General features: G+C 40.7%; 1 protein-coding gene across 3 annotated transcripts in view; it reads right to left on the bottom strand.

Moving 5' to 3' along the window:
- The window catches only part of SHQ1 (SHQ1, H/ACA ribonucleoprotein assembly factor), a 36,935-nt gene that overhangs the window by 2,186 nt on the left and 11,684 nt on the right, over window positions 1-23,065 (bottom strand). For all 3 annotated transcript variants that reach the window (XM_085590296.1, XM_085590295.1, XM_085590294.1), the window contains exons 8-11: window positions 22,739-22,893; window positions 21,418-21,471; window positions 19,483-19,606; window positions 16,684-16,804 (exon numbers count right to left, since the gene is read on the bottom strand). In XM_085590296.1, the coding sequence (XP_085446422.1) occupies window positions 16,684-16,804; window positions 19,483-19,606; window positions 21,418-21,471; window positions 22,739-22,893 (454 nt within the window). The remainder of the gene's footprint in view (window positions 1-16,683; window positions 16,805-19,482; window positions 19,607-21,417; window positions 21,472-22,738; window positions 22,894-23,065) is intronic.

Below are 23,065 nucleotides of genomic sequence, written 5' to 3'. Positions count from 1 at the left end.
TTATATTCTATTTCCCAGGGGGCATAATTACTCAGTATAACATAGATGCTTCCACTTTTTTTTTTTTTTGGCTCCTAAAGGAATTGCATTTTTTTAAATGGAGCAAGGGAAATTCAGTGCAGCTCCTTACACATTTTACAGACAGTGCAACATTTAAATGCTTTAAAAACTTGGAATAAAACACACTAGACTTCCTTAGCTCAACCCACTGACTGGGAAAACTGAAAAATAACTTTCTCAGAAGTAAAGCAACAGAAAACAATTTATATTTCTAGAATTGTCAAATCTAAAGCTAAGAATTAAATACATGATCTTACCAGCCATGGGTCTCTGAGCTGATGGTTTCCCAAGGTTAAAGACAAGCAACTACTCAGGAAAATAAAAATGAGACACCAGAAACAAGATCTTGTGTGTGAGAGACCTGCAGTAAACAGGCCCTGCTGTTTCCTAAACCTTTCGAGTAGTGTTTGAGAGATTAGACAGCAAATACTTAATTTTTCAAGTATGATTAATGGAATCCATGATTACTTTAAGACATGCTCATTCAGTATGCACATTTGTGGTAATGATATCTTATTATTATGGTAATAGTGTTCTTACATAAACATGCATAATAGGTTTTAAAGGTGTTACACATGATAATTATTAGTTATCACAATGTCAGTTGCTTAAGGAAAATGTTTAATTACAGGTTAAACTGATCAGATGCATGTTTTGCTTAATGCATAGCTTTGAGGAACAGATAACAGAAGCAACTCGGGGCTTGTCCATGTAGTCTGGAATTAAAATTCCAAGACAGGACTACAATAATCCTTGTCTAGGCACAGGAGAGTTTCTTCAGGTGCTAGAAGAAGAAAAAAAGAATCTTGTTCTACATATCTTAAATTATAAAGGAGCGAAAATGGGCTGCAAAGAACAAAGAATCAAAGGAGATTTAGCAAATAAAGGGAGATGGATAGAAGTCTGAGAAAAATAAAAAGAGGATTATGGCAACAGCAAAGGGAGATCATTAGAGGTTTACAGCAAAGGCCACCTGTGGCAGCCTGAAGAGAAGAGATGGTGATGGCACTGACTGCAGGGCTGGGACAAGCAGGGTGGGAGCAGAGCAGGACACATCTCCAGGTAAAGCCAAACTCCTACAAGCTCCAGTTGTGCTTTCTGTTCCAGGGAGTACAGAGAGCACAGGATCTGAAGAGTCAAGATAGCTGTTATCTCCACAACATAGAGCTATGAGGAAGAAGTCTCACTGCAGACAGACATCAGGGATTTGATTGTTTCCAAGGAAGAGTCCACATAAGCTGGAAGACAAAAATCAACCCAGTCACAAAAACAAAAGCAGGAATTGGGATGGGGAGTACATCCAGCCACAAAATCCTCTCCTTTTTCCCAAATGATGAAGATATAAATAATTATGCTTCTGTATGCTATGCATGTCAGTCAGCACTATGTAAGGAAAAAGGTTCAAAGAAAGAGTGATAATAGCTCAGACCTTCCCAGCTGCCTGGTACTTACCTTATGTGCAGTACTCTTGTTTTAGCAGTTATGTTAAAAAGACCAAACAACTCAAAGAGAACTTGAAAATAGAGAAATCAGCAGTCTGCTCCTCATTCTGAATAATGGTGGTACTGAATACTCAATCATGGCAGGGGAATTACAGACCTAAAACACTCTGTAGATTATTTGCAAACATGGCAGTGAATGTCACTGGATCCTCTGGATCTCTGGAAGTGTCCAAGGACAGGCTGGACAGGGCTTGAAGCACCCTGGGACAGTGCAAGTTGTCCCTGGTTGAAACTGGTTGATCTTTGAGGTCTCTTCCAACCATTCCATGGTTCTGTGAAAGATTCACACTGCCATCCCAAAGCTGCAGGCAGTAACATCTCGCTGTGGAATGGAAAGTGACTTTTTTTGTACAGGCACAAGCTCCAGCCTGCTTTTGTTTTTGTAAACAATAGAAGGATTATTTCTACTGGCTCATCAATTTGGCTTTGCATTCACAGATGCACACAAACATCCCCTGCTCTGAAGTACTCGGTGTAAACAAGGTGTAAGACATGGCACAACCCAGCAGAGTCTCTCTGATATCTCCCCTGGCCAAGTGACAGCTCAGAGCTGCCAGGGCACATCACGGTTCTCCTGCCCCAGTACAGCAGCAAAGGAACCAAGCATGGGACCCTCAGTGTCTCAAACACTGACAGCAGCTCTGCTGGGCAGCTTGGTGCTTGAATGGGACCCAGCTGATCTTGGAATGAACTAAAAGTGATGTTGCTCACTCAGTGCTCCAGTGGGAATCAGTGCTCCACGCTGGCAGGGCTGACAAGCCCTGTTTTAGAGTGTGAAGCACTTTACATTAATTATCTTTAAGCCTTGCAGGCAAGATAAACAAGTCTCAGAGGCAGCAGAGCCGTCAAGCACAGACGTGCCTTCGCCTTCGGAGCGTCCGGCCCTGCAGCTCCTCGGGATGCATTCAAACATCCAAACACAAACCAGCAGCCTGCTGTGCCACTCTGCAGGGCTGACACACACTGAAAGGGCTGTTATTTAACTTATCTCCACTCAGCAGGAGCTCTGGACACACAGGATCCATCTCCTAGTAAAGCTGCTGCATTAAGCAAAAGGCTTCCTGTGTGCTGCATTACAAGAGCCTTCATTTTCTATCTTTAACAAACAAGGAGCTACCAAGTTTAAAGAAAAAACATCAGCCTATATTTACACTACCTTTCTCCACGAGGCCTGGCAAAACTCAGAGGAGAAAGTTTCACAGACAGCCTCCTTCTTTGATAAAACAGATAAGATACCAAGCAATATAACCAGACCAGTATCCCCACTTTAAATGTGTTCCAAATTACATACCTGCCAGCACTGCTTACAATTTCCCACAATTATTCACTTAGCCAGAGGCACTGCAAGTATTAAGACAATTCTAGAGTTAATATTATCTCAGACATCACCAGATATTATCCCAGAGTCTCAGCAGTTCAGATGCAGAGAGTGTGCAAATTTACTATCTGTGAGACATTGAAATGTCAGTTAAACTGCAAGGAATAGTGAAATTTTCTGCCTTGCCACCAAGACTGGTCGAGGACAGGCTGCAATAGCACATCACTGGTGTTTCTGCAGGGTCTGTCACTAGTGAACAAAAGGGCACCTGCAAAGGGACAGGCTCTCCACACCCTTCAGATGGTCTCATTCTCCCCCTGCTCACAGTGGCTCTTGCAGGATTCCATCCATCCATCACTGTCTTCCAGCCTAAGCCTTATCTGCCCAGACATCAGGGGTATGAAGAGACATTGTTCAACATCCAGTCTCCAGATAAAGCCAGATGAGCTCCCCATAGAACTCTGTCAGGATCCTGATGGAAAATCATTTCCCTATGGCAGTAAGTCTACAGCTCAAGTTCTCTCAAAGCAGAGGGCTCAGCAAGTTACAGCCAAACACAGAAGCAGAAGATAAGAAAGTGAGCTCATATAAGAATGACACAGCTGGCAAAGCACCCATCAAGAAGAAAATAAACTAGTCCATCAAGAACAAAATAAATTGTTCTTTGCTCTAAAATTCAGGTGCAGCTTCTATCTAGTCCCAGACAGCTCCTGGAGAAACCAAACTGGTGATCTTTGGGGAAAGCTTGAAGCTGATAACTGGGATCACCCTGGTCACTGATCAGCATATTCTGAGAGCCAGGGGTGAAGGACAAAACAGAGGAAAGGCACATACAGAAAGTGGCTGTAACAGAACTTAAACTTCAGGGGTTTAGCCCAGAAGTAGCACAATTCCTTCAGAAAGGTGACTAACAATGAGAAACATCCCTCCACACCCGATATGCACTTTCAGGCAGCTTGAAAGAAAAAAATAAAAGATTGAATTCTTATGATACAGAATTGACAGACAATTTGATTTTAATAAAATATTCAAGACATGAAAGAGTCTAGGTTTGATCAGCCCTGACTGGTAAGACACAGGAGCAATAACGATGATGGCACTGAATACTAAAGCAGAATTCATTAATGCAGAAACAGCTCGAGTCAACAGGCACAAAAATTGCATAAATGGTCCAACAATGAGGTTAGAGCACAAAACCCCTCCAGTTCAGGAGAAGAACCCTTATAAATGGACATTTAGGTGCAATAATAAGAAACTCATCACACTAAAGGCACCATCCATTTGCCCAACCACTCTTTAAAAAGTCATGGGTTACAAAAGAACTTGAGCCTCAGAATCTGCCCAGAGATAAGAGACTAAGGCTCAATTACACTTTTTAGAGTGTGTTTTATAGCATCTCACATATTTCACCATTTATTATTTCACTTTCAAGGTTATTTATAATGAGTGCTTCAATTATACACTAGTCAGTGACCTCCAATCATAGCGAAATAGCTTTGAAAAAGCAAGTTCAGGATCAAGGAACAAAAATACTCCAAAGGAAGTTCTGAAGGGAATTCAGAGCAGAAAATAATCTTGGTAAGTATTAATAGTGCCACCCACTTTGCCTGTCATGCACACTGCTGTATTACAGACCATGACAACAACTAACTCTACACAGTTTTTACTGCTGAAGTACCTTACTACAGACTTGTACCCCAGTTCCCCACATGTTTGGGCCATCTGTGCACAGATTTTATTTCACCTAGATCTGGGAACACAACTATTCCTTTCAGGCTAAAACTTAAAGCACAATACTACCTTGAAGGCATGAACTGAAAAATACACACATCACCTGAACCCTTCCCATGGCAGCAAAAGGCCCTCACTCAGAAGAGCACAGAAAATCTTTTATAATCATCAGAAAGATGAATAAACAACATCTACTGAATTTCTTTCCAGCCTTTATTAGCTGGTTAGCTCATCATACCCTACCTGGCTTAGGAGATCTGAAAGAATCACAGAAGAGGTTGTACAATTAACAGAGATAAAAACAAACAGAACCATCCAACACTTGCATGTGCTCAGTTTATTATACACTTTTGTAGTAAGAGGGAGAGGCCATAAATAACTCCATTAAAATCTCATTAGCTCTGATCAATGAGTACAAAAGATAATGGAAGAACGTTAGTACAGGAAAAACAGGATCATTTTCTTCAGAACTGAGGTAAAAATTGACCTAAACTTTAACTGATCTTCTACCTTATCTGCAATGAAAGACAGACGAGTGTAAACACAACAGCAAAAACACAATATTTGTTCACAGGAATTAGTTCTGGATTAATCACTGTTTTCAGAGGAAAGAAACAAACCACCTCCCCAACACAAAGACTTAATTTCTAAATGTCAAGTCAGTACTCAAAAAAATAAGTGCTTAGTCTGTGCAAGATCTTTTATGCAACTGCAGGTAGGAATTCTTGCTTTCTATCTCTCAAGATGATGGACTCTGATTTTTAGCCTAAATAATCTAACTTTACACAGTTACACTGTCCACGTCCATTCTGACTGTTAATCATTTCCTCTCTAACAGCTCCTGGAAACAGCAGGCAACTTTATCAAATTTAAGAGCAACTAAAATTTAAACATCTTTGAATTCATATGTATTTCATGAAAATAAGCAGAGGGATGAATACTGAGCCTCCTGGGACAAGTCTGGCAGGTCACAGCTATTGTAGGAGGCCAAGGCAAGCATCCACCAGCCAGCTGATCCATGCTAATTCCAGCTGTGGATACACCTCGTGCCTGGTGGAGGTGTCAAAGGATGTGGGGAAGGGACAAGAGCACAAAGCTTGGGTTGGGAAGTTTATAAAGTCTTTTTTCCTCCTTTCCTCACAGATTCCAGACAAAGCAGAGACTGGAAAAGCATTCCCTGCACAGTAAATCTTCACTGCAAACATGAAAACCACACTGAAAAATCAGTGCTGGGTTTAAAAAAGTCTGGAAAATGCATCTCCCCGTGAGCAGCATGCCCCCACTTCAAATGGAGAGGAGCAGAAAAGCAGAAATGCAGCACCAGGAGATGACTCTGGGCATGAGAAACCCCCCCTTTCTGTGCAGGTGACAAAACACAGCCCTGCCCCATAAACAATGGCTGATGGGGAGAATCCAGCAGGCTTAAGGGGAACATAAAATGCTTTAATCTTGGAATTCTGGCTTTCAAAGGGCATTACATGGATTCTGAAACCAAGAGAGTGATGTACTCACACTGCAATCCAACTGGCAGTCTTGTAAACATGAACTGCTATCTACATAGCTTAAAGTATTACAGTTTGTTAACCATAAATCAAATAGAAAACACAGCACCAGCATTTCAATTTAAGTGACTTCTTTTATGTTAATGAGTCTGAATGTTTCAAGTGACTTTCCCCCCTTATTTATTCTGGAATTCCACAGTGCTTCTTTTATAATGAATCTAAATACTGCATGAGCTGAACTTCACATTTATAAATATTTAAAAAAAAGATGAAGCTTTCCAATATAACATCTTACTTCCATTACTTGGTCTTTTTGCTAAGTTGAAACCAAACAGATCATGGATTATAAAAGAAATCAAGTACAGCTTACTTATGTAGATGATATTATGAAAATATTCGTAAGAGAAAACAGACTTGGAATTAATATTGGACTATAAAAAGAAACTGAAGAGTATTTATATGCTTTAAGAATAGTTTAACAGAACTCTGTTGCCAAAACAGCTCTAGTAAGTTGCAGCCAGTCCAAACATCTTATAATGGCACAGCTTCCAAAGGTATATATGATCAACACAAATAATGAAAGATGAATAGATAACTCACCACAAAACAGACACAGAGAGATTTTATAAAATGATAGTAATATTGGCTGTGTTACAGAAATGGAACACTGAACTGTTCTGTATTAGCCCCATTTCCCTCAAGTTTCTTTGCTGCCATTACCTAGAACTTGGTCTTCACCATCACTGCTGGTGATCTAGGAGAAAACTCTTAGAATCATGCTGCCAGATTAGACAATTTGTGTTACAGTGTGGGAATGAAAGGTACTCACACAGCAGGGCAGAAAATGTGAATTTTAGTCTCAGGATAATGCTAGCGAAGTCCTGTATTACAAAAATAACAACAATGGCAGGGAACAGGCTTAAAGGCACAATTACAAACATTACTCCAATATGATCCTACCCCTTCACAATGGAATTTATCCACCAAACAACAGAGTGGGGCTGGTCAGAGTTTAACCCTTCCACTGCTCCATCGCTGTGACTGACACCTGGAACACCTGAAAGGAAAACTTCACCTGCAGCCCCCTCACTCTCAGTCCACAGTCTGAACAGGAAAAGACACCAATCCCAAGCATCTGGCAAACTCCTGGCAAAAAAGCAGATTTTTGCAAGGGCCTGTAGTGAACAGCCTGCTCCCAGCTCCTCCCATATCCTGTTGTGCTCGGGTACCTGCTCCCAGCTGCTCTGGGGCACCACTGAACAGGGGTTAGATATAAGAGCAGTTTTTAACAATGAGGGTGCTAAAACACTGGAAAAGGCTGCCCAGAGACACTGTGTCTGCCCCATCCCTGGAAATATCCAAAGCCAGGTTGGACAGGGCTTGGAGCAACCTGACCAAGTTGGAGATGCCCCAGCTCGCTGCAGGAGGGTTGGACTGGATGCCTGTAAAGGTCCTTCCCAACCCAAACTGTTCCATGATCATGCCTCATAGAAATAATGATTATTCTTAAGCTAGCTGCTGAGCAGGTTGGAGACAAAGCAGGAAGATGTTCCCAGCTTGGAGCTCAGCCTCCCCCTTGGTCCAGAGCTGCACATTCCACCTGCTCAGAAAGGCAACAACTGCTCGAGCTCATCCTTCCCCTCATCAAGCCAGAAATCCACTCAGCTGAGCTGTGCTGCCTGAGCAGACACGACACAGATCACTGACCCTTCTGCAGGCACACAGGAGCTGCCTCCCAACAACTTTGGAAAATCAAAGCAGTAGCCTGAGGGGGGAAAAAAATGGCTTTCTTCTTTGCCTTCTCTGCCCACAGCAAGGTGCATTCAGACACAGCCCGAAGGAATCTGAGCTATAGAAAAGTGATGGAATAAATAGGAAAAAACAGAGGGCAGGAGAGCAAAAACATCAAAGGAAACTGCAGCTAGCAGCTGGAAGGAGAGATTAAATCCCTTGTTAAAAATCCATGTTTTACAGGGCTTGCTAAGACATACGTGAGGGGGAATTTCTGGTATTATACATACCTGTCTATCACCTTTCTGAGCCCTCAGGGCAGTGTTTTGCCTTAAGGCTCTTAGGTCAGTGTACTGTGTTAGCTGGGTATTGTTATTTACAAGTGCTCTGTGTGCACCTCCTGTTTTACAGACACCTGAAGTGACAGCTCAGGCCTTAAACAGAATGCAGGACAAATAAACAGAAATTGTATTAAAAACATGCATCAAAACACTGAAAGAGAAGACACACAGAATGTGCCTTCAAATTATTACTCACTCTTCTTAAATCCAAGAACTGTGATCTAAGGTGTAAGAGCAGATGACTTGGGATGAAAATAAATAAATAAATAAGAGTCAGTGTACTCTATGATGAACTGGTAAAGTCCTATCTAAGTTTTAAGGAAAATGATAGCATCTGCTATTTTAGTAGCATAAAGATTTACTCAGAATCTTCAACACTTTCTGCATCAGACCCAGAACTCATGTTTGAAGCTGAAGGTGTTTATCTGAGCTGTGCAATTTTGATAGAACCAAGTCAGACTGTACAGAATTACCCAACAACACAGGAAGAATGAGTCAACTCAATTACTTCTCACTAGGAAAATGAGAAAATTTATTGCTGTCTGAATTTTTCCTGTTCAAATAGACTGTGTGATTTATTTTTTATTTAATGCAACTCAATGGCTAAAACCTGAAACATGTCCCATCATACTTGTAGACAAGTCCTAATCAAGCTTTAATTTTCTCTACCAATGCTCTCCTGAGTTTGATGTCTTGACTTACCATAGGTCACTCAGACATTTACATTCAGGAAGTATTTTGCCCCCTAATCCCCTCCATTTTTCAACATCTTTTTGAACAAGCACTAGAATTAGTGTTTTAACAGTCTTACAAATGATGCACTTTAAGGTCATGACACTTCCTTCTTGTAAATGATACTCCTCTGCTTCTTCAGCTGAAGTGCACTCACCCTCTCACCTGCTCAGGTTCAAACTGTTCTCAAGCCTGACCCAACCTATTTTTCTGAAGCTGGTGCCCTCAGCTGTCTTTTATTCTCCAATCCATAACTGTGCTCTGCAAGCTTTTACTGAGTGTGTCATTTTAGCCTCACTTGTATTAAAAGGCACATTGTTCAAATAAGCACTTATGGCCAGTCTCGGGTAGCCTGGGCAATTCATTTTATACCTTTAAATAAATAATATTTAATGCCACCAAAAAAAACCCCTACTAACAGGACACATTATGTATTTTCTTACAGATTTTTAAATATGCATTAAATTAATCTCAAAGACCATCTGAAGCAGCCACTCTCATTATTGGCAAGAGCAGCTGGGACAGCTCAAAGTTAATTCAGCACTCCAGGCCACCAAGGAAGTGAATGGGAAGCAAACCCAGCACAGCACGAGTGCTCCAAGCAGGCAGCAAACAGTGCTGCACACTGAACTGCCTGCCAGCAGCAGCAATGCCAGCTTGTAAAACCTGCTAAGAAGGAATTACAATAATTGGGGATTGTAGTCCTGAGCTCCAGTAATTGGGGATTGTAGTCCTGAGCTCCTGCAGCAAGTCCTCACAGGGCAGTCAGGGTGCAGCCCCAGCTGCCTCACCGTGTTCCAGGTGTGACCACGAGCAGCACCAAGCTTTTGGGGTTTGTCCTTGTACCTGCATGGCTATTACCAAAGCAGAACAGCAAAGGAAAGAACAGCCTTCAAATCAAAAACCTTCAAAATAGGAGGGGTTTTGTTTTGCAGGGAGTGGGGGAAGAGAATTATGTGGCTTCCAGTGCATCCCACAATGCACATAGCATTAAAAAGCTATAGTCAAAAATATAATCCTCTCACTGTGAAACAGATCAAACCAGATCAAGTTAAGGGGTTTTGTGATGGGGTTGTTACACTACCCAATAAGTAAACACAACTGGCTACAGCAGAACATAAGCTAAAAACACAGGCTAATGGCAAAGCTGCTTTCAGAGCAGCACCATGAAAGCCATTTGGCTTTTCTCTGCACCACACACTCTGCAAAAAAACTCTGGAGTTTTTATCAAACCTGAAACTACTGCAGCCTCCACTAAACCAAGGCTGACATGGGCAGCAATGAAAGTGAAGCCAAACCCAAAGCCAAAGCCAGCCAGAGCAGGGAGCAGCTGCCCATGACCCTGTAACACCACCACGAGGGGCATTTTCCCTCACGCCTCAACTGGATGAAGTGCTTTAAACGTGCTGTACAAATCAGATTAATCCCACAGAGCCAAGAGGCAGGATTTTCATCCAGAATATATTATTGCTCATGTCTTTGTTCTTTGGAATCATGGCTGCTGGATCCAGGAGGTTAACAGCTGAAAATTAGCATATTCCTCTAACATTTGAGAATGCTTTAAAGCACCAATTCATTCTTATTATGTGTTAACACATTCCCTCTTCCCCCCATCACAAATCAAAAATTTAATAAACTAACATTAGCAGTGCACCATTTGAAAACCTTTTAGGACAGTTTTGTTCCTGAATTCTTCTATCTGAACTCAGTATCTTCACAGTAGAAGTGCTGAGACTACAAGAAAAAACTCCATTCACTCCTCGTTTAGTGGGACAGTCCTGAGTTTCAAAGGTTACAATTAAACCTTTCCTAGGAACGTCTAAGTGCCATAAAGGTGAAATAGGACTTAATGAGTATAGGCAGGTTTAGATGGGATATTGGGAAGAAATTCCTCCCTGTGAGGGTGGCAGCCCTGGCACAAGGAGGAATTGGAGCCTTGGAGCAGCCTGGGACAGTGGAAGATGTCCCTGCCATGCCAGGGGGTGACCTTTAAGATCCCCTCCAGCCCAAAACATTCTATTAATCTATGAATATCAACCCTACTAGCAGCAAAAAAAAAAAAAAATCAAAAGACTTAAAAGCCTGGCTTGTGTCTTTCAACTGTTTTGAGCTTTTCAAAACATCAAAACACTAAAGAAAACAAAAATGCCAAGAAGAAACAGCTGCAAAAGTGGCACAAGCAGGATCCTTTCTACACACTTGGAAACATTTTTCAAAGTTTTCCAGATTTTAGCAAATAATAACCAAATCAAATTTCTTTAATTTGCAGATAAATGATCCATTTCACAAATTTTAATGCACCATCAGAATTTATGTTAAAATTCTATTTCCATTCACTGAAAGATCATTTGACTATAGAAGCTTAAAGATGTTTATATGTTACAAAATATTTTCTCAAATGTAGCAAAAGCCTGAGGTAAAACCAATGCAATGGACTGAAACTACAATACTTAAAGTTGAGTTCTTTACTCCCTTGTGCACTTTAGGATCTGATGTGACACAGGCAGTAAAAATCCTGTATCTCACAAATCATTTTTTTTTCTTCAGAGTCCTGGACTCCTTCATGCCTTTGCAGCATCAGGCCTTAGCACTTCAGGGCAACATTACACTGTATTGATTAAACAAGGGATTCAGAAAACCTGGGGAAAATAAAAAGGGGCCTGAGCAATCACAGTCGATTTCATCACCTCCTGACATGCTGTGAATGTAATTAATCCTACATTTATTTAGGAGAAATTCACATCCTACACATCAAGCAGCAACTCCCTGCTGGCTTCAGACTGGGTAATTACAGTGTAACAAGGACAAGGCTTCCATTGTAAGGAAGAGATGAAAAGGAAAACAGACCTATGAGGCCAACCCACCTTTCAGGGGCTGTCTCATCTGCAAACCAGGAGAAGAAAATATGACACACTCAGGAAAATCTGATTTTAAATTAGTTAATACCGATGGAGACAGCAGGCTTCTACAGAGACTGTATAAATGCCACCAGGAATCCTGGTTCTCACTTTGAATCAAGGAGTCCATGCTCAAACTGGCATGTTACACCTACAGTCACCAAAATTAGCACCATCACATTTGTCTCAGGGTGCAGAGCACGTATTTGTGAAGGATAACAAAGCAAGTTGCAGATACAGCTCCACAGAACACAGCAAGGCAATTTAACAGCTCAGCTGTCTCAGCTCACAGCTCTCCCTCACTGCACGTGTTGAAGCTACTACAAAATACAACACAAACAATGATTTTTATCATCTTATGCTAAGTTAGAAAGTAGAAAAACATACATGGGATAAAACATTCTCCTGCACATGTCATACCTATAAAACTATGAGGAAAAACCAACTGTACAGCAGGCAGGCTGGATGGATGATAACCTGGTCTCGTGGAAGTCTCCCTGCCCATGGCAAAGGGTTGGAACTGGACGATCTTCACAGCCCCTTCCAATCCAAACCATTCTGTGATTCTATTCTGAGAGCACCAAACCCTGGAAAACTGCCAGGATCACTCAGAGCTTCACCTCCAATTCAGGAACACGGATAATACACATTTGCAAATATTAAAGAGTACACATTTAAAGCTAAATATGCATGTAAATATTAGGTAAAAGAGCTTTTTCCTTAAGCAGGGGTGCAGAACTGCCTGTACTGCCTTCCTGGCCAAGGACTTGAGGAAGCTGTCCAGCCTCCCACCCAGGTCATGGCCAGCAGGCACATATGTACAACAGCAGCCAAAAAACCCCATGTGAATAGAGCCTGGCACAAAGCGGAACACAAAACACTGGAGAAAGACATCAGGCCACACAAAGAAACCTCAGCACAGCAAGAGACAGTGGGTAAACTATTCTGACTTCTCTAAAGGACACAGCTCCTGCGGGGTCACAGGCACAGAGTCCTGACAGAAGGGAGAAAAAGCTCTCCTGCAGTAAATGCACACCTGGATTGCCCTGGTCCTAGCTGCCCATATTGCAGCCATCAACAGACCAGTGGTTTCCCCAAAAACCCTGCTCCTCTCCTTCATCCCCTTCTGCTTCAAGGAAGGTGTGAAAGATGGAGAAAACCCCAGACTTAGAACAAAAATTCAGTTCTAATTTCACCTCAGAGAGGTTGCCATATGTATCAGAGCGGCTTGTAAAGGCTCGGACCTGAAGAACAAAGGCATGCAAACCAGGCAAATTAAATTTAATTTTATTATGGAAATGAAAGCAATAACAGAAGTGACAGCAGGGTGGATGATAAGCTCACTTAGCAGGGGGATCAAATGAAGTGATGACATGTCATTATGACCTCAGGGGTTAAAGATGCAATTTTCCATCTGGCTGCATCTGGCTTTTCAACAGAAATGTTGACACCACCTGCTGAGATTTACCACAAGCTGCCTTCATAGGTCTTTGTCAACCTTTTGTTATCCAAGTTAACATTTACTTTTCCCTCTTTTCTGGTAAGTTTGGCTGAGCAACATGCTCCCTTTCTTCAAAACCTAACAACACTTAAAAGGATTTACATGCTACCTTACACAATGGATGGAATTATTAATAGTCACTTCACTAGCAGCTTGAAGGGAAATACTAGGAACCTAGAAAGCAGGTGAAACTGTCTTTAAGATTGCAAGCAGAAAGATGACATTTTAGCTACAATTGCTAATATTTTCCATTGTCTAAGACATTTTGGAATCTACTTTCTCTTTGTAACAGGCACCTAAATAAAGCAATTTTTCTGGGAAAAAACCCCACAAAACAAAAAAATCCTTAGAATTCCAAAGCTAGCTTGTACTCTCCATCCCCAATTGACTATTAGCCACCTGTGTGTGTTTTATTCAGCATCTTCATAATTTCCAATTCTGGATACACTGTGCTTAAAATAAATCAGCTTTTGCCAGCCCAGTGACACATTCACTTATTCATCTGATTTACCCACAGCCAAACTATGATCTCAAACCAAATTTGTAATCAGCTATTGACACTCTGCTGGCTATAAGGATTTTGTTTCCACATGGCATATTTAAAAGCTAGTACCTGCCAGGGTGTTTCTCTTCAGCTGGAATGGGGCTGTGTGCTCTCTTTCTGGATATATCCATTATGGTTTTGCCTGTGCCAAACTTTCTTCCTAAACCCAGAGATCTGTGCCAGCAGAGGTGAGCTGAAGAGCTTGTTTCCAGCTGGTTTTAAAGTGCCCAGATTCTTCACTACAAAGAATCTACAGTCTGTTTTAACTGTTTAAACAGAGGTCCCCACCTCCACCAGGAGTTTGTTGTTCACAAGGAAAGAAGAGAAGGCAAATCCCCCATGGATTTTGAGAATATCCTCAGCCACAAAAGGATGGAGGATATGGAGACAAAGGAAGTTAATAAAGGCTGTATGGAGCAAATAATAGTTAAGAAACAAAACAGGGGAAGTATCCAGACTGACTGGAGATGGAAATAACTTTAACACTGAAAAACCACCACAGTAACATCTATAAACATCTTCCCCTCCCAAAACTCTTCCACCATATCAATTATAGAACCACAGAATGGTTTGAGCCAGAAGGGACCTTAAATCCCATCCAGTGCCACCCCTGCCATGGCAGGGACACCTTCCACTGTCCCAGGCTGCTCCCAGCCCCAGCGCCCAACCTGGCCTTGGGCACTGCCAGGGATCCAGGGATAGCCCCAGCTGCTCTGGGCACCAGAGGTAATTATCAGAGGGATGTGTCACAACCTTCATCCTCTGAAAAGGAAGATGCATCACCCTCCTCTCCAGGAGCCTCACCATGGGAAGCTGGGACCCCTTGCTTGAACAGACAAATCACCACCCTGTCAAGGTATGTCCTGAATGACAAGTGAGCTTAGCTGTTCCCTTCAATATAAAGGAACAAAACCAAGTGTTCCATTCCCTTTGCACTTGCTGAACTTCAAACACTGCTGAACTGCACAGCAATGACTGCAGCATATGCTTAAATGCTGTCCTGATTCAGGCCTAAAAATAGGACTGGGTTCTGCAGCTCCTCTCTCTCTCTCTCTTGCTCTCCTAATGACAGACAGCCATTGTGCCATGTCACTCTGACAATAAGATAGCTTAATTGCCCTCTTTCCAGCAGCTGTCAGTTCTGCTTAACTGGGACATAATGTGAGAGTCTGGGAGGAAATGTGTTAATCTATCAGTCACTTATAGCTACTGTGCATTTTCCTGGGCTGGATTTAAAGAAAACTGGGTTTATCACTGACTTGCTAGTCATTATATTCATTGATATGGGCAGCAGAGGTATTACTGCTTAATGACTCATTTCTTTGTGAAAGACCCATGAAATAACTTTCTCCTTTATTTACTGCACTTTTTCTACTCAACTTCAACCTGAATTTCCCCATACTTGGTGAATTTTCCACACATATAAGGTGTGGTTGAAAAAGGTCTCTTCAAATTTGACAGTGTAAAATGAACTGGCTGTTTCAGGAACTAAGCAGGATTGAGGAATCAAAATGCTTGGAAACACCTGAAATGGTTTTATAGTATTTTATATGTTGTTACCTATAGGAACAGAGTCACTGAAATCACACAGAATATAAAAATCAACATCTACAAACCCTCATGAACAGCTATGAACTGAGGGTCTTTAATTCTCCAAGTAGTACTGCTAAGGTCACACGCAAACCCAGCAGCCTGTGCAGGCTGCCTCAATTCTGTCTCATTCCCCCTCCCTTCTGATCACAATTATTACCAAATTCCCTCTATATCCCATTCACTGTCTTGTGCACTTCAGATATTTTATCCCCCAGAGTCTCCTGTTAAATACAAAGACTATTTTAGCCACTGGTTCAGGAATCTGCATTGCTGTATTAACAAATAAGACAATGACTTTTTTTGTGTGTATATTAGTCATGCCTGTTCCAACTCACACCTTTTGTGGCTTTCAGAGAAGGCTGTGAAGATATAAAAGGAAGGCAAAATAATACAAAAGCTGTACAAAAAACAGAGTAAATCTGACAAGAACAATATAAAGCTTAGTAAGATTTGAACATGCAGCTTGCTTTAATCATTTAATCCCTTCCCACTGTTTTCCTACTGATACTTTTGGTTTTAAGCCATTAAAACATGCTGGTATTCCAACCAGTCTGGCTGCAAGCTACCCAAAACTGTGGAAATAAGCCATGCTGACTGCATTAAAAGAGCACAGGTGAGACACAGAAGTGCAGGGGTTTTGTCTGGAGGTGGCAAAGTCCCTCTTTCCTCTCAAGCAGTGGAAGCCAAAGCTTCCCACAGTGCCAGGGAGAGCTGCAGGGGCAGGAGCACAGAGCACATGGGGATTTGTGACACTTGTTCTGGTGTTAATAATCAATTGGTGCAACTGCTACAGCCCATAAATCAATGTTCCATGCAGCTGGGAACGCTTTGTATGTGCTGTCAGTTTTGAACTGGAAATTCCTTCCAACCTTTGTCCTGAAGTTACATAAGTGCTACATAAACATTTCTCTTCATAAGAAAGATCACAATAGAATGAGAATTCCCCAAAAGCTGTTTTTTCCCCCAAAACCCCTATTAATATATTAATGAAAATTCACGTTTTTATTTAAAATCCAATTCCTTCCTTCCGTCTCCAATGATGTCCCTGTATTAAAAAATGCACAGAATGTCTTTGCTTCTGTATCAAGAATTGCTGGACAGACACAGTTATTAAATTAAAAAACTGATCATATTCCCATATATAGGACACAGAATTTATTTTACTGGTATTTGTTCACAGATGAAGTGTGCTAAAAACATCTCCCACATCAGCAACTACTGAAGAACTTACTTGACTTTCTGGATCCAGATGCAATAGTCTGTAATGAAGAGATCATTAAGGATGTAGGCAGGGTCACTCTCCATAAAAATCCTGTGAATGTCCAGCAGACACTTCAAAACTGCAGCTTTCCCTGGAAACAGATTTTTGATTTTGTGATTCACAAGAAATCACAACAGATCATCTTTATCATCTCCCACCTGAGGGTTTAATAACCACAGCATCCACGACCACCTTGGAAACTGGGGTTGATTGCCAGGCTGGAAACAGCAGCACTGTAACTGTGTCCTTCAGCACAGTTACACATCCCTGGGGATGGGGAGCCTCTGGGTTCAGCAGGAATCTCTGCAAGACCAGAGCCTGCAGGCCCAGCCATGCGTGTAATTCTCCACAGCTGAAGCAGCCCCTTCCCCCAGCTCCAAACTCCAGCACAGGCAGGCAAGGCACTGTGTTTAAAAAGAAACAACCTAAGCTGAAAAGTAGCTCACAAATAACAAGAAGTTATGGCCCACCATCTCTCTTAAGAGGAGCATTTTCCCCTTTGTGCCTACACAAATACCAAGGCTGGGAACACACAGCACCCAGCAGGGCCAAGCACATGGAACTCTGTGAGGATTACCCAACAGCACACCAGGGCCTGGAATTAGGGAGAACTTTTCCTACTTCTGCTAGTCACAGAATAGTTTGGCAAAATGAAAGAAAAAACTCACTCCATATTCAGGAAGGAGCTAGTTGACACACATTCAAAAAATACAGTAAAAGATTAAAATGTGTTCTCAGTCTACAACTAGAAATCTTTCTGTTGTCAGTTTGACTTTTCCTTCATATGCAACATTCCAATGAGCTGGAATCTCCCCCGTTAGTATTCTGATGATAGTTGCTAAAGGGTTAAGTGCTGGAACACTTAAAAAAAATTATTTTCATCATTTAATGGTGGGGAAAAAAAACCCACATTCAAATGAAAACAGCCACCACTGCAAATGGAATCTAATAACCCTCTCCCAAGAGGCTGGCTCCTCCTAGGCTATGAAACCTGAACAGGGATGAAATTACATTTTACAGATTTAGAGGAGAGGGGAAAAAAAAAAAGAAACAAAAAAGATCAGAACTCCCCCTGCTGTTCAAGCACAAAATTTGTTTGCTTATTTGTAAGTAGTTCCATGCTGAAAAAATGCAGCCAGAGAACAAAAGTTAAGAGCGAGGAAGATGGTAATAAGGAGGAGGAAACAGAAAGCAAAAAGCCATGGCAAACAGAACAGAAAAAACCCACTGGTTTTGGAAAGTAAGTCAGCAAAGAAAACCTAAAACCCCAAATATAACTAATAACTTAAATTGTATCCCCATCAATGCTTGTCAAACATCACTATTTTGACTAAAAAGAACTGTGCTCTTTTACAAAGAAATGATGTGTGTAATTAAAATTTTGCTGATTTTTTCAGGTTCCAGCTGTCAAACTGTCAGCCCAAACCATATCCAACATCCACTCCTGTTACTCATCTGCCAAGTAACAATGTACATCAGTGAATGTTACACTAATTCCCAACTAAAAATGTCTTTCTTCATAAATTCAAAGTTTTGGATTATAGTATCTTGATAGGTCTCTAATGAGAGGCTGCAAATCTTGCCAGACTTGGAACAGGGAATCCTGAATCAGGCAAACTATCAAATGTCTGCTTTTAGAACATGGGCCCATGATATTTAACAGTTTTTGCATAATTACAGCTCTGCATTATACTGATCAATAAGTAAACTGCTTTTTTTATGTGCAGATACTACTTCCTGATTATTCAAAAAACCTCACTAGTTGTGAATAAAAAAAGCTTCCAATGTGTGTAACAGGAAAGTCAGAGAAGGTGTCTGCAGATCACTGGATCCTTCTGGAGCTCCTTGCTGAGAGAGCTGCCAGACAACAGCCTGAAACCTGAATTTTACAGACTCAGAAATCCAGTTCTCTTCACACAGACTATTTCAAAATGAGGATAAAATTTGACCCCAGCTCTGTATGTGCCATTTGATATGATAATCTGATTTTAAACCATCATGAAATTCTACCAGCTATCATCCTGTGAATTTGGAAGGAAAGTTTAAGTCATATATCTCTATTTTACATTCTTTTCCCCATTCCTTTTCTATGTGTTTTCCACTTTTTCAAGAAGGTGCTTTATCTAAAGATAAACTGAACTTTGCTGTTATTTTCTCTTTTTAATGGAACAGTAGTCTGAGACACAAGGAAAGAACTCTACAAACTTTTAATTTAAAACATCCTGGTAACAACTCACCCAGTCAGGCAAAGTTTCACTGGATCACTGAATTTTCACTGCAACACTGTTTTCCATTGTGACATTAAAAGAAAAACAAATTTCTTACCTCTCGTACTGTATTCTCCTCAGAAAAAAAAACCCAAATGCTTTCAGCACTGCATCAGTGCAGTTTTGTTATCAGAATTTTCTTTTTCACACTTATGAACAGCAACATAAGGCAGTGCAGATAAGTGAGGAGGGACCACATCCATCTTCCCCTTAAAACTTCATTCCCTGACTGTTATAATGTCAATGGGATTTTCAATCAGCAACGGTTTTTGGCAGTAGTAAAGATTAATATTGCCATTTGTGTGGGTTTTTAGTCCTGCAACTCACAAGCATTTAAAATAAACCACTGAAGCACTGTTTCTCAGTGATCCTTCCATCCAAAAAATAAATCTAATGCTTTTCTCAAAGAAATAACTCATGCTAAATAGAGAAGTTGCAGGTAACTTTAACAAGCCAAGGTATGAAGATGGCTGTGTACAACTTCCAGTCCCTAAACACTCACCCAGCTGCAGAATCATGACTGTGTCATTGAAGGCACGTGTCACCAGCTCAAAATGCCTGTACAGGGGATAGCACAGCACTCTTCTTCCAAAAGATACCAGGACATCATGGATGCTGGAGAAACTCTGTGTGCATCAGTGAAAAATCTGAATTAGTCTGTGTGCTTGTTTGTTTTCCTTTAAGGAAAAAAGCCATAGCAGAATAGGGGAGAAAAAAAGCACATTTTGATTTATTATGCCTCTAAAAATCTGTATTTGAATAGATATGGAAATGTACATGTTAAATAGAAACAAGACATTCCACACTGAGTTTGCATGGCAAGATAACAGAAGTTCTGTACATTTTAGTGGTTTGGGATTTAAAAAAATGTAGAGAACATAGGAATAAAATATCTTACTCAAGACTTTACCATCCTTTAGATTAAAGCAATAAATTACATCTGTCCCACATTATTATATATATTTAGGAAAAGCTATAAAAAGCCTTTTAAGAATAAAGGAAAATTAAATCCATATGATATTAACCAAATACATGTGTACATGTAAGATCTTTAAAAATGATACATGACTGCTTTTCATGAAAATTCTAGATATTCAAGACAGGGATAAATATACCTGCCTGGGGAGAACAGTTCATTGTCCTCCTTCATGAGTGAGGAACACCTCTAATTTACTCAGGCCAGAGGCATTAAGGAGTTATTAAAGACTTTCTTAAAAGTGATTTCCCTTCCAGCTTTCACTTTTCAAGACAAAATGCTCCATTTATTAATGAATTTAAAAAAAAAATACCCATTTCATCTTGAGCTCTCAATCTATTAAAATTAATAAAAGCACTTTGCTGACAGCCAGCACTTCTTTGCACTCTTTGACTACCTCAACCCATTGTTCATTTTAATGGATCACCAGCATGCATTTAAATCATTTATGGTTTGTGATTGAATATTTAGAGGCTAAAGTGTGTACATGCCATGGCCAGAAAAAAAGGCAGTCAGCTTAAACAAACCAGAACTGAGGGAATTTTTTTTTGTACAGAATGATGAAAAGTCCCAGCCCTAATGGTCTGTCTAACAGAGATAGTTATTCACAGTTTGGTGCCAGGACTGTGAGTTTTCTAGGTGTGAAATACACTGTTGGCACAGGCTGCAACAAGAACTGCTCTATCATAGGGTAAGCACGTGCAGAAAACTCCTCCACTGTGTTAGGACATGGATATAGAAAAAAAAAATTGTGAATTAAGACAGGGCATTTTAACTGCACTCCTTTGTAAGCTGCTACTGCAGAACTCAACATAAAACCTGCTGCCACAGGACAAGTTATAACTGAACATAACATTCAACACTACTGGAAAAGATTGAAGAACTGGACCCAAAAATCCTGTCCAGATTCAGTTTTGATCCTGCAAAATGACACTGGCTCAGCAGACTCAGCCCAGAGCTGGGACAGGCCTTTTCACCTTCCTGCATTTTATCAATTAATGGATTTCAGGCCAGGTCAAGTCCTTTCCACCTCCAGCTCTGTGACAATTTCTTTGCACAGGCCCGGGTGCTTTCAGAGAACAACCTGAACATGAAGAGATTGGAATGCAGGGTTTTCTGTAATCTCTGCTGGTTCCAAAGGATGAGCAGCAACTCAAACAGGGATGTGGCACCTGGACATGGTTTTGTGGTGATTGTGCTGGTGATGGTTGAACCTGAGGACCTAAAAGGTCTTTTCCAACCTTTATTTTTCCAAGAGTAAAAGAAGGGGGCAGGTAAAGCAACATGTGCCTACTAACTTCCAGAGCCCAGAAATAAATTTCTGGTACCATTAAAAACAGGATATATAATTAATTAATCTTCAATACTGAAAGAGTAAACTTGGCACAGAAACAACAGAAAATGCAAAAAACCCCAAGTAATCCAGCAAAAACATAACACAAAACTTGACTTTTACCTTACCTCCAGCCAGCACAACGTTGCACTCAGTTTCCTGATGTTCCAAGATGATTCAACCTGATTTTAAGAGAAGACAGTAAAACAAGTGTTATCTAATCCAACACTGCTGGCAAACTATTTAAGATAACATTCTGGCAGCAATTTAAGAACCTTTGTGAATAAGAAGCAGTAATTACATTATGTGCATTGAAATGGCCACAGGACAGCATTAAAAATTATATTGCAGTGCAGATGTTGAATAACTGAGTTGCTTTCCATAGTAGGATGATCCAGTCCATGAACAAAATCTTTAAAATATAACAGCAATACACAGAGAAATGGTATTTTAGTGGAATTCTGTCCCTTTGCACAAAGCAACAGAGACTTGAATCAACAAAAGCCAAGCTCAAGTGCCTTGTTTCATGAAAACAGCTCAAGACTTTTGGCTTGCAGAGAGAGTCCTGAAGCCAGCAGTACATGTAAAATGTCATTATTCTTAATATGTGACAGATTCATACTATTTGAGTGGAAGTGTGGTCCAGTGGGATGACTGGGGCAAAAAGCCAGAAAGCCTTGATCTATAATCCTGCCTCCAGTAAAGATTTGTGTGGCCTGAATGTCTTGGTTTTCCTATTAAATAGGAATAAAAAAAGGGCAGTGGGGGAAGGGAGAAAAAACCCCAGTGTGTTTTCCACACAACATCATACAGTTACTGCAAAACCAATAAAGAATTGCACAACTGTGGTCCTGGCAGATTTGCAATTCTGTGCAGATCTAACATGCAACAGAACAACAATCCCAGAGTATTCTGGTGAATCAGCAGGTCTGGACATGTTGCTTGTCATGCTGCAGTCCATGCCCTGCATGTCAGTCTGATTAAGCCAGGATGGTTTTGATTACATGTGCCAATATTTTGGTTAAAAGCATTGGAAAAAACCTTCTTGGTTCATATCAGCACAGGAGATGTGAGGCATAAAGCTGTATCTGGAAAGCAATTCCAAGAGGGCAAGGTATCCACACAGAACAAAAAAGAACAAGTATTCTATTAATTTGCATAAACCAAGATACACAAACCAGAACTATACAGAATTGTCTGGAACCTCCTGCTACTCCACATCTCTCCTATTACAGTGCTGCTGAAGAAGAACACAGGTATTAAGAAATCCTACTAATCCCCACAGGCACCAAATCTAGAGATATAAGTCTTTCATTTTAACTTCATCATGTAAATTTAATGCCTGGGAGTAAGTTCATGTTAAAAGTTCATGTACTGCCCTAAATGGCAGTACAGGATCCAGCACTAGGTTCCTAAAATACATTCTATTTTTTACTTTTTTCAACTTACATTCTTGTCCCCTTCATTGACACGGATCTCGTAGCAATATGCCAGAAGAATATCAATTAATCCAAGATATACGTGGCGACGGCTCCTTTTATCCAGAAGATAAGATTTATTTGTGAACTTTCTCATCTGCTCTCTCTCTTCCTCACAGAAGACAACTATAAAAAGTACGAGGATAATTGATTATGAATTTAAAGCTGGCACATTCACTTTAATAGGTGGTAATACTACCTCAACAGTGCCTTTAAAAAGGAGCGTGTAACTAATCACAAGTCACCCATCACTCAAGAAAAAAGCCTAAATCACTCTTACTTTCCCTTTTTACTTTTA

Source organism: Lonchura striata, chromosome 12 (genome assembly GCF_050655825.1).
Source record: "Lonchura striata isolate lonStrDom1 chromosome 12, ASM5065582v1, whole genome shotgun sequence".
In the NCBI taxonomy this organism is placed as follows: domain Eukaryota; kingdom Metazoa; phylum Chordata; class Aves; order Passeriformes; family Estrildidae; genus Lonchura; species Lonchura striata.
The sequence above is the reverse complement of the archived record's forward strand: the minus strand, read 5'-3'. Positions and strand labels throughout refer to the sequence as shown.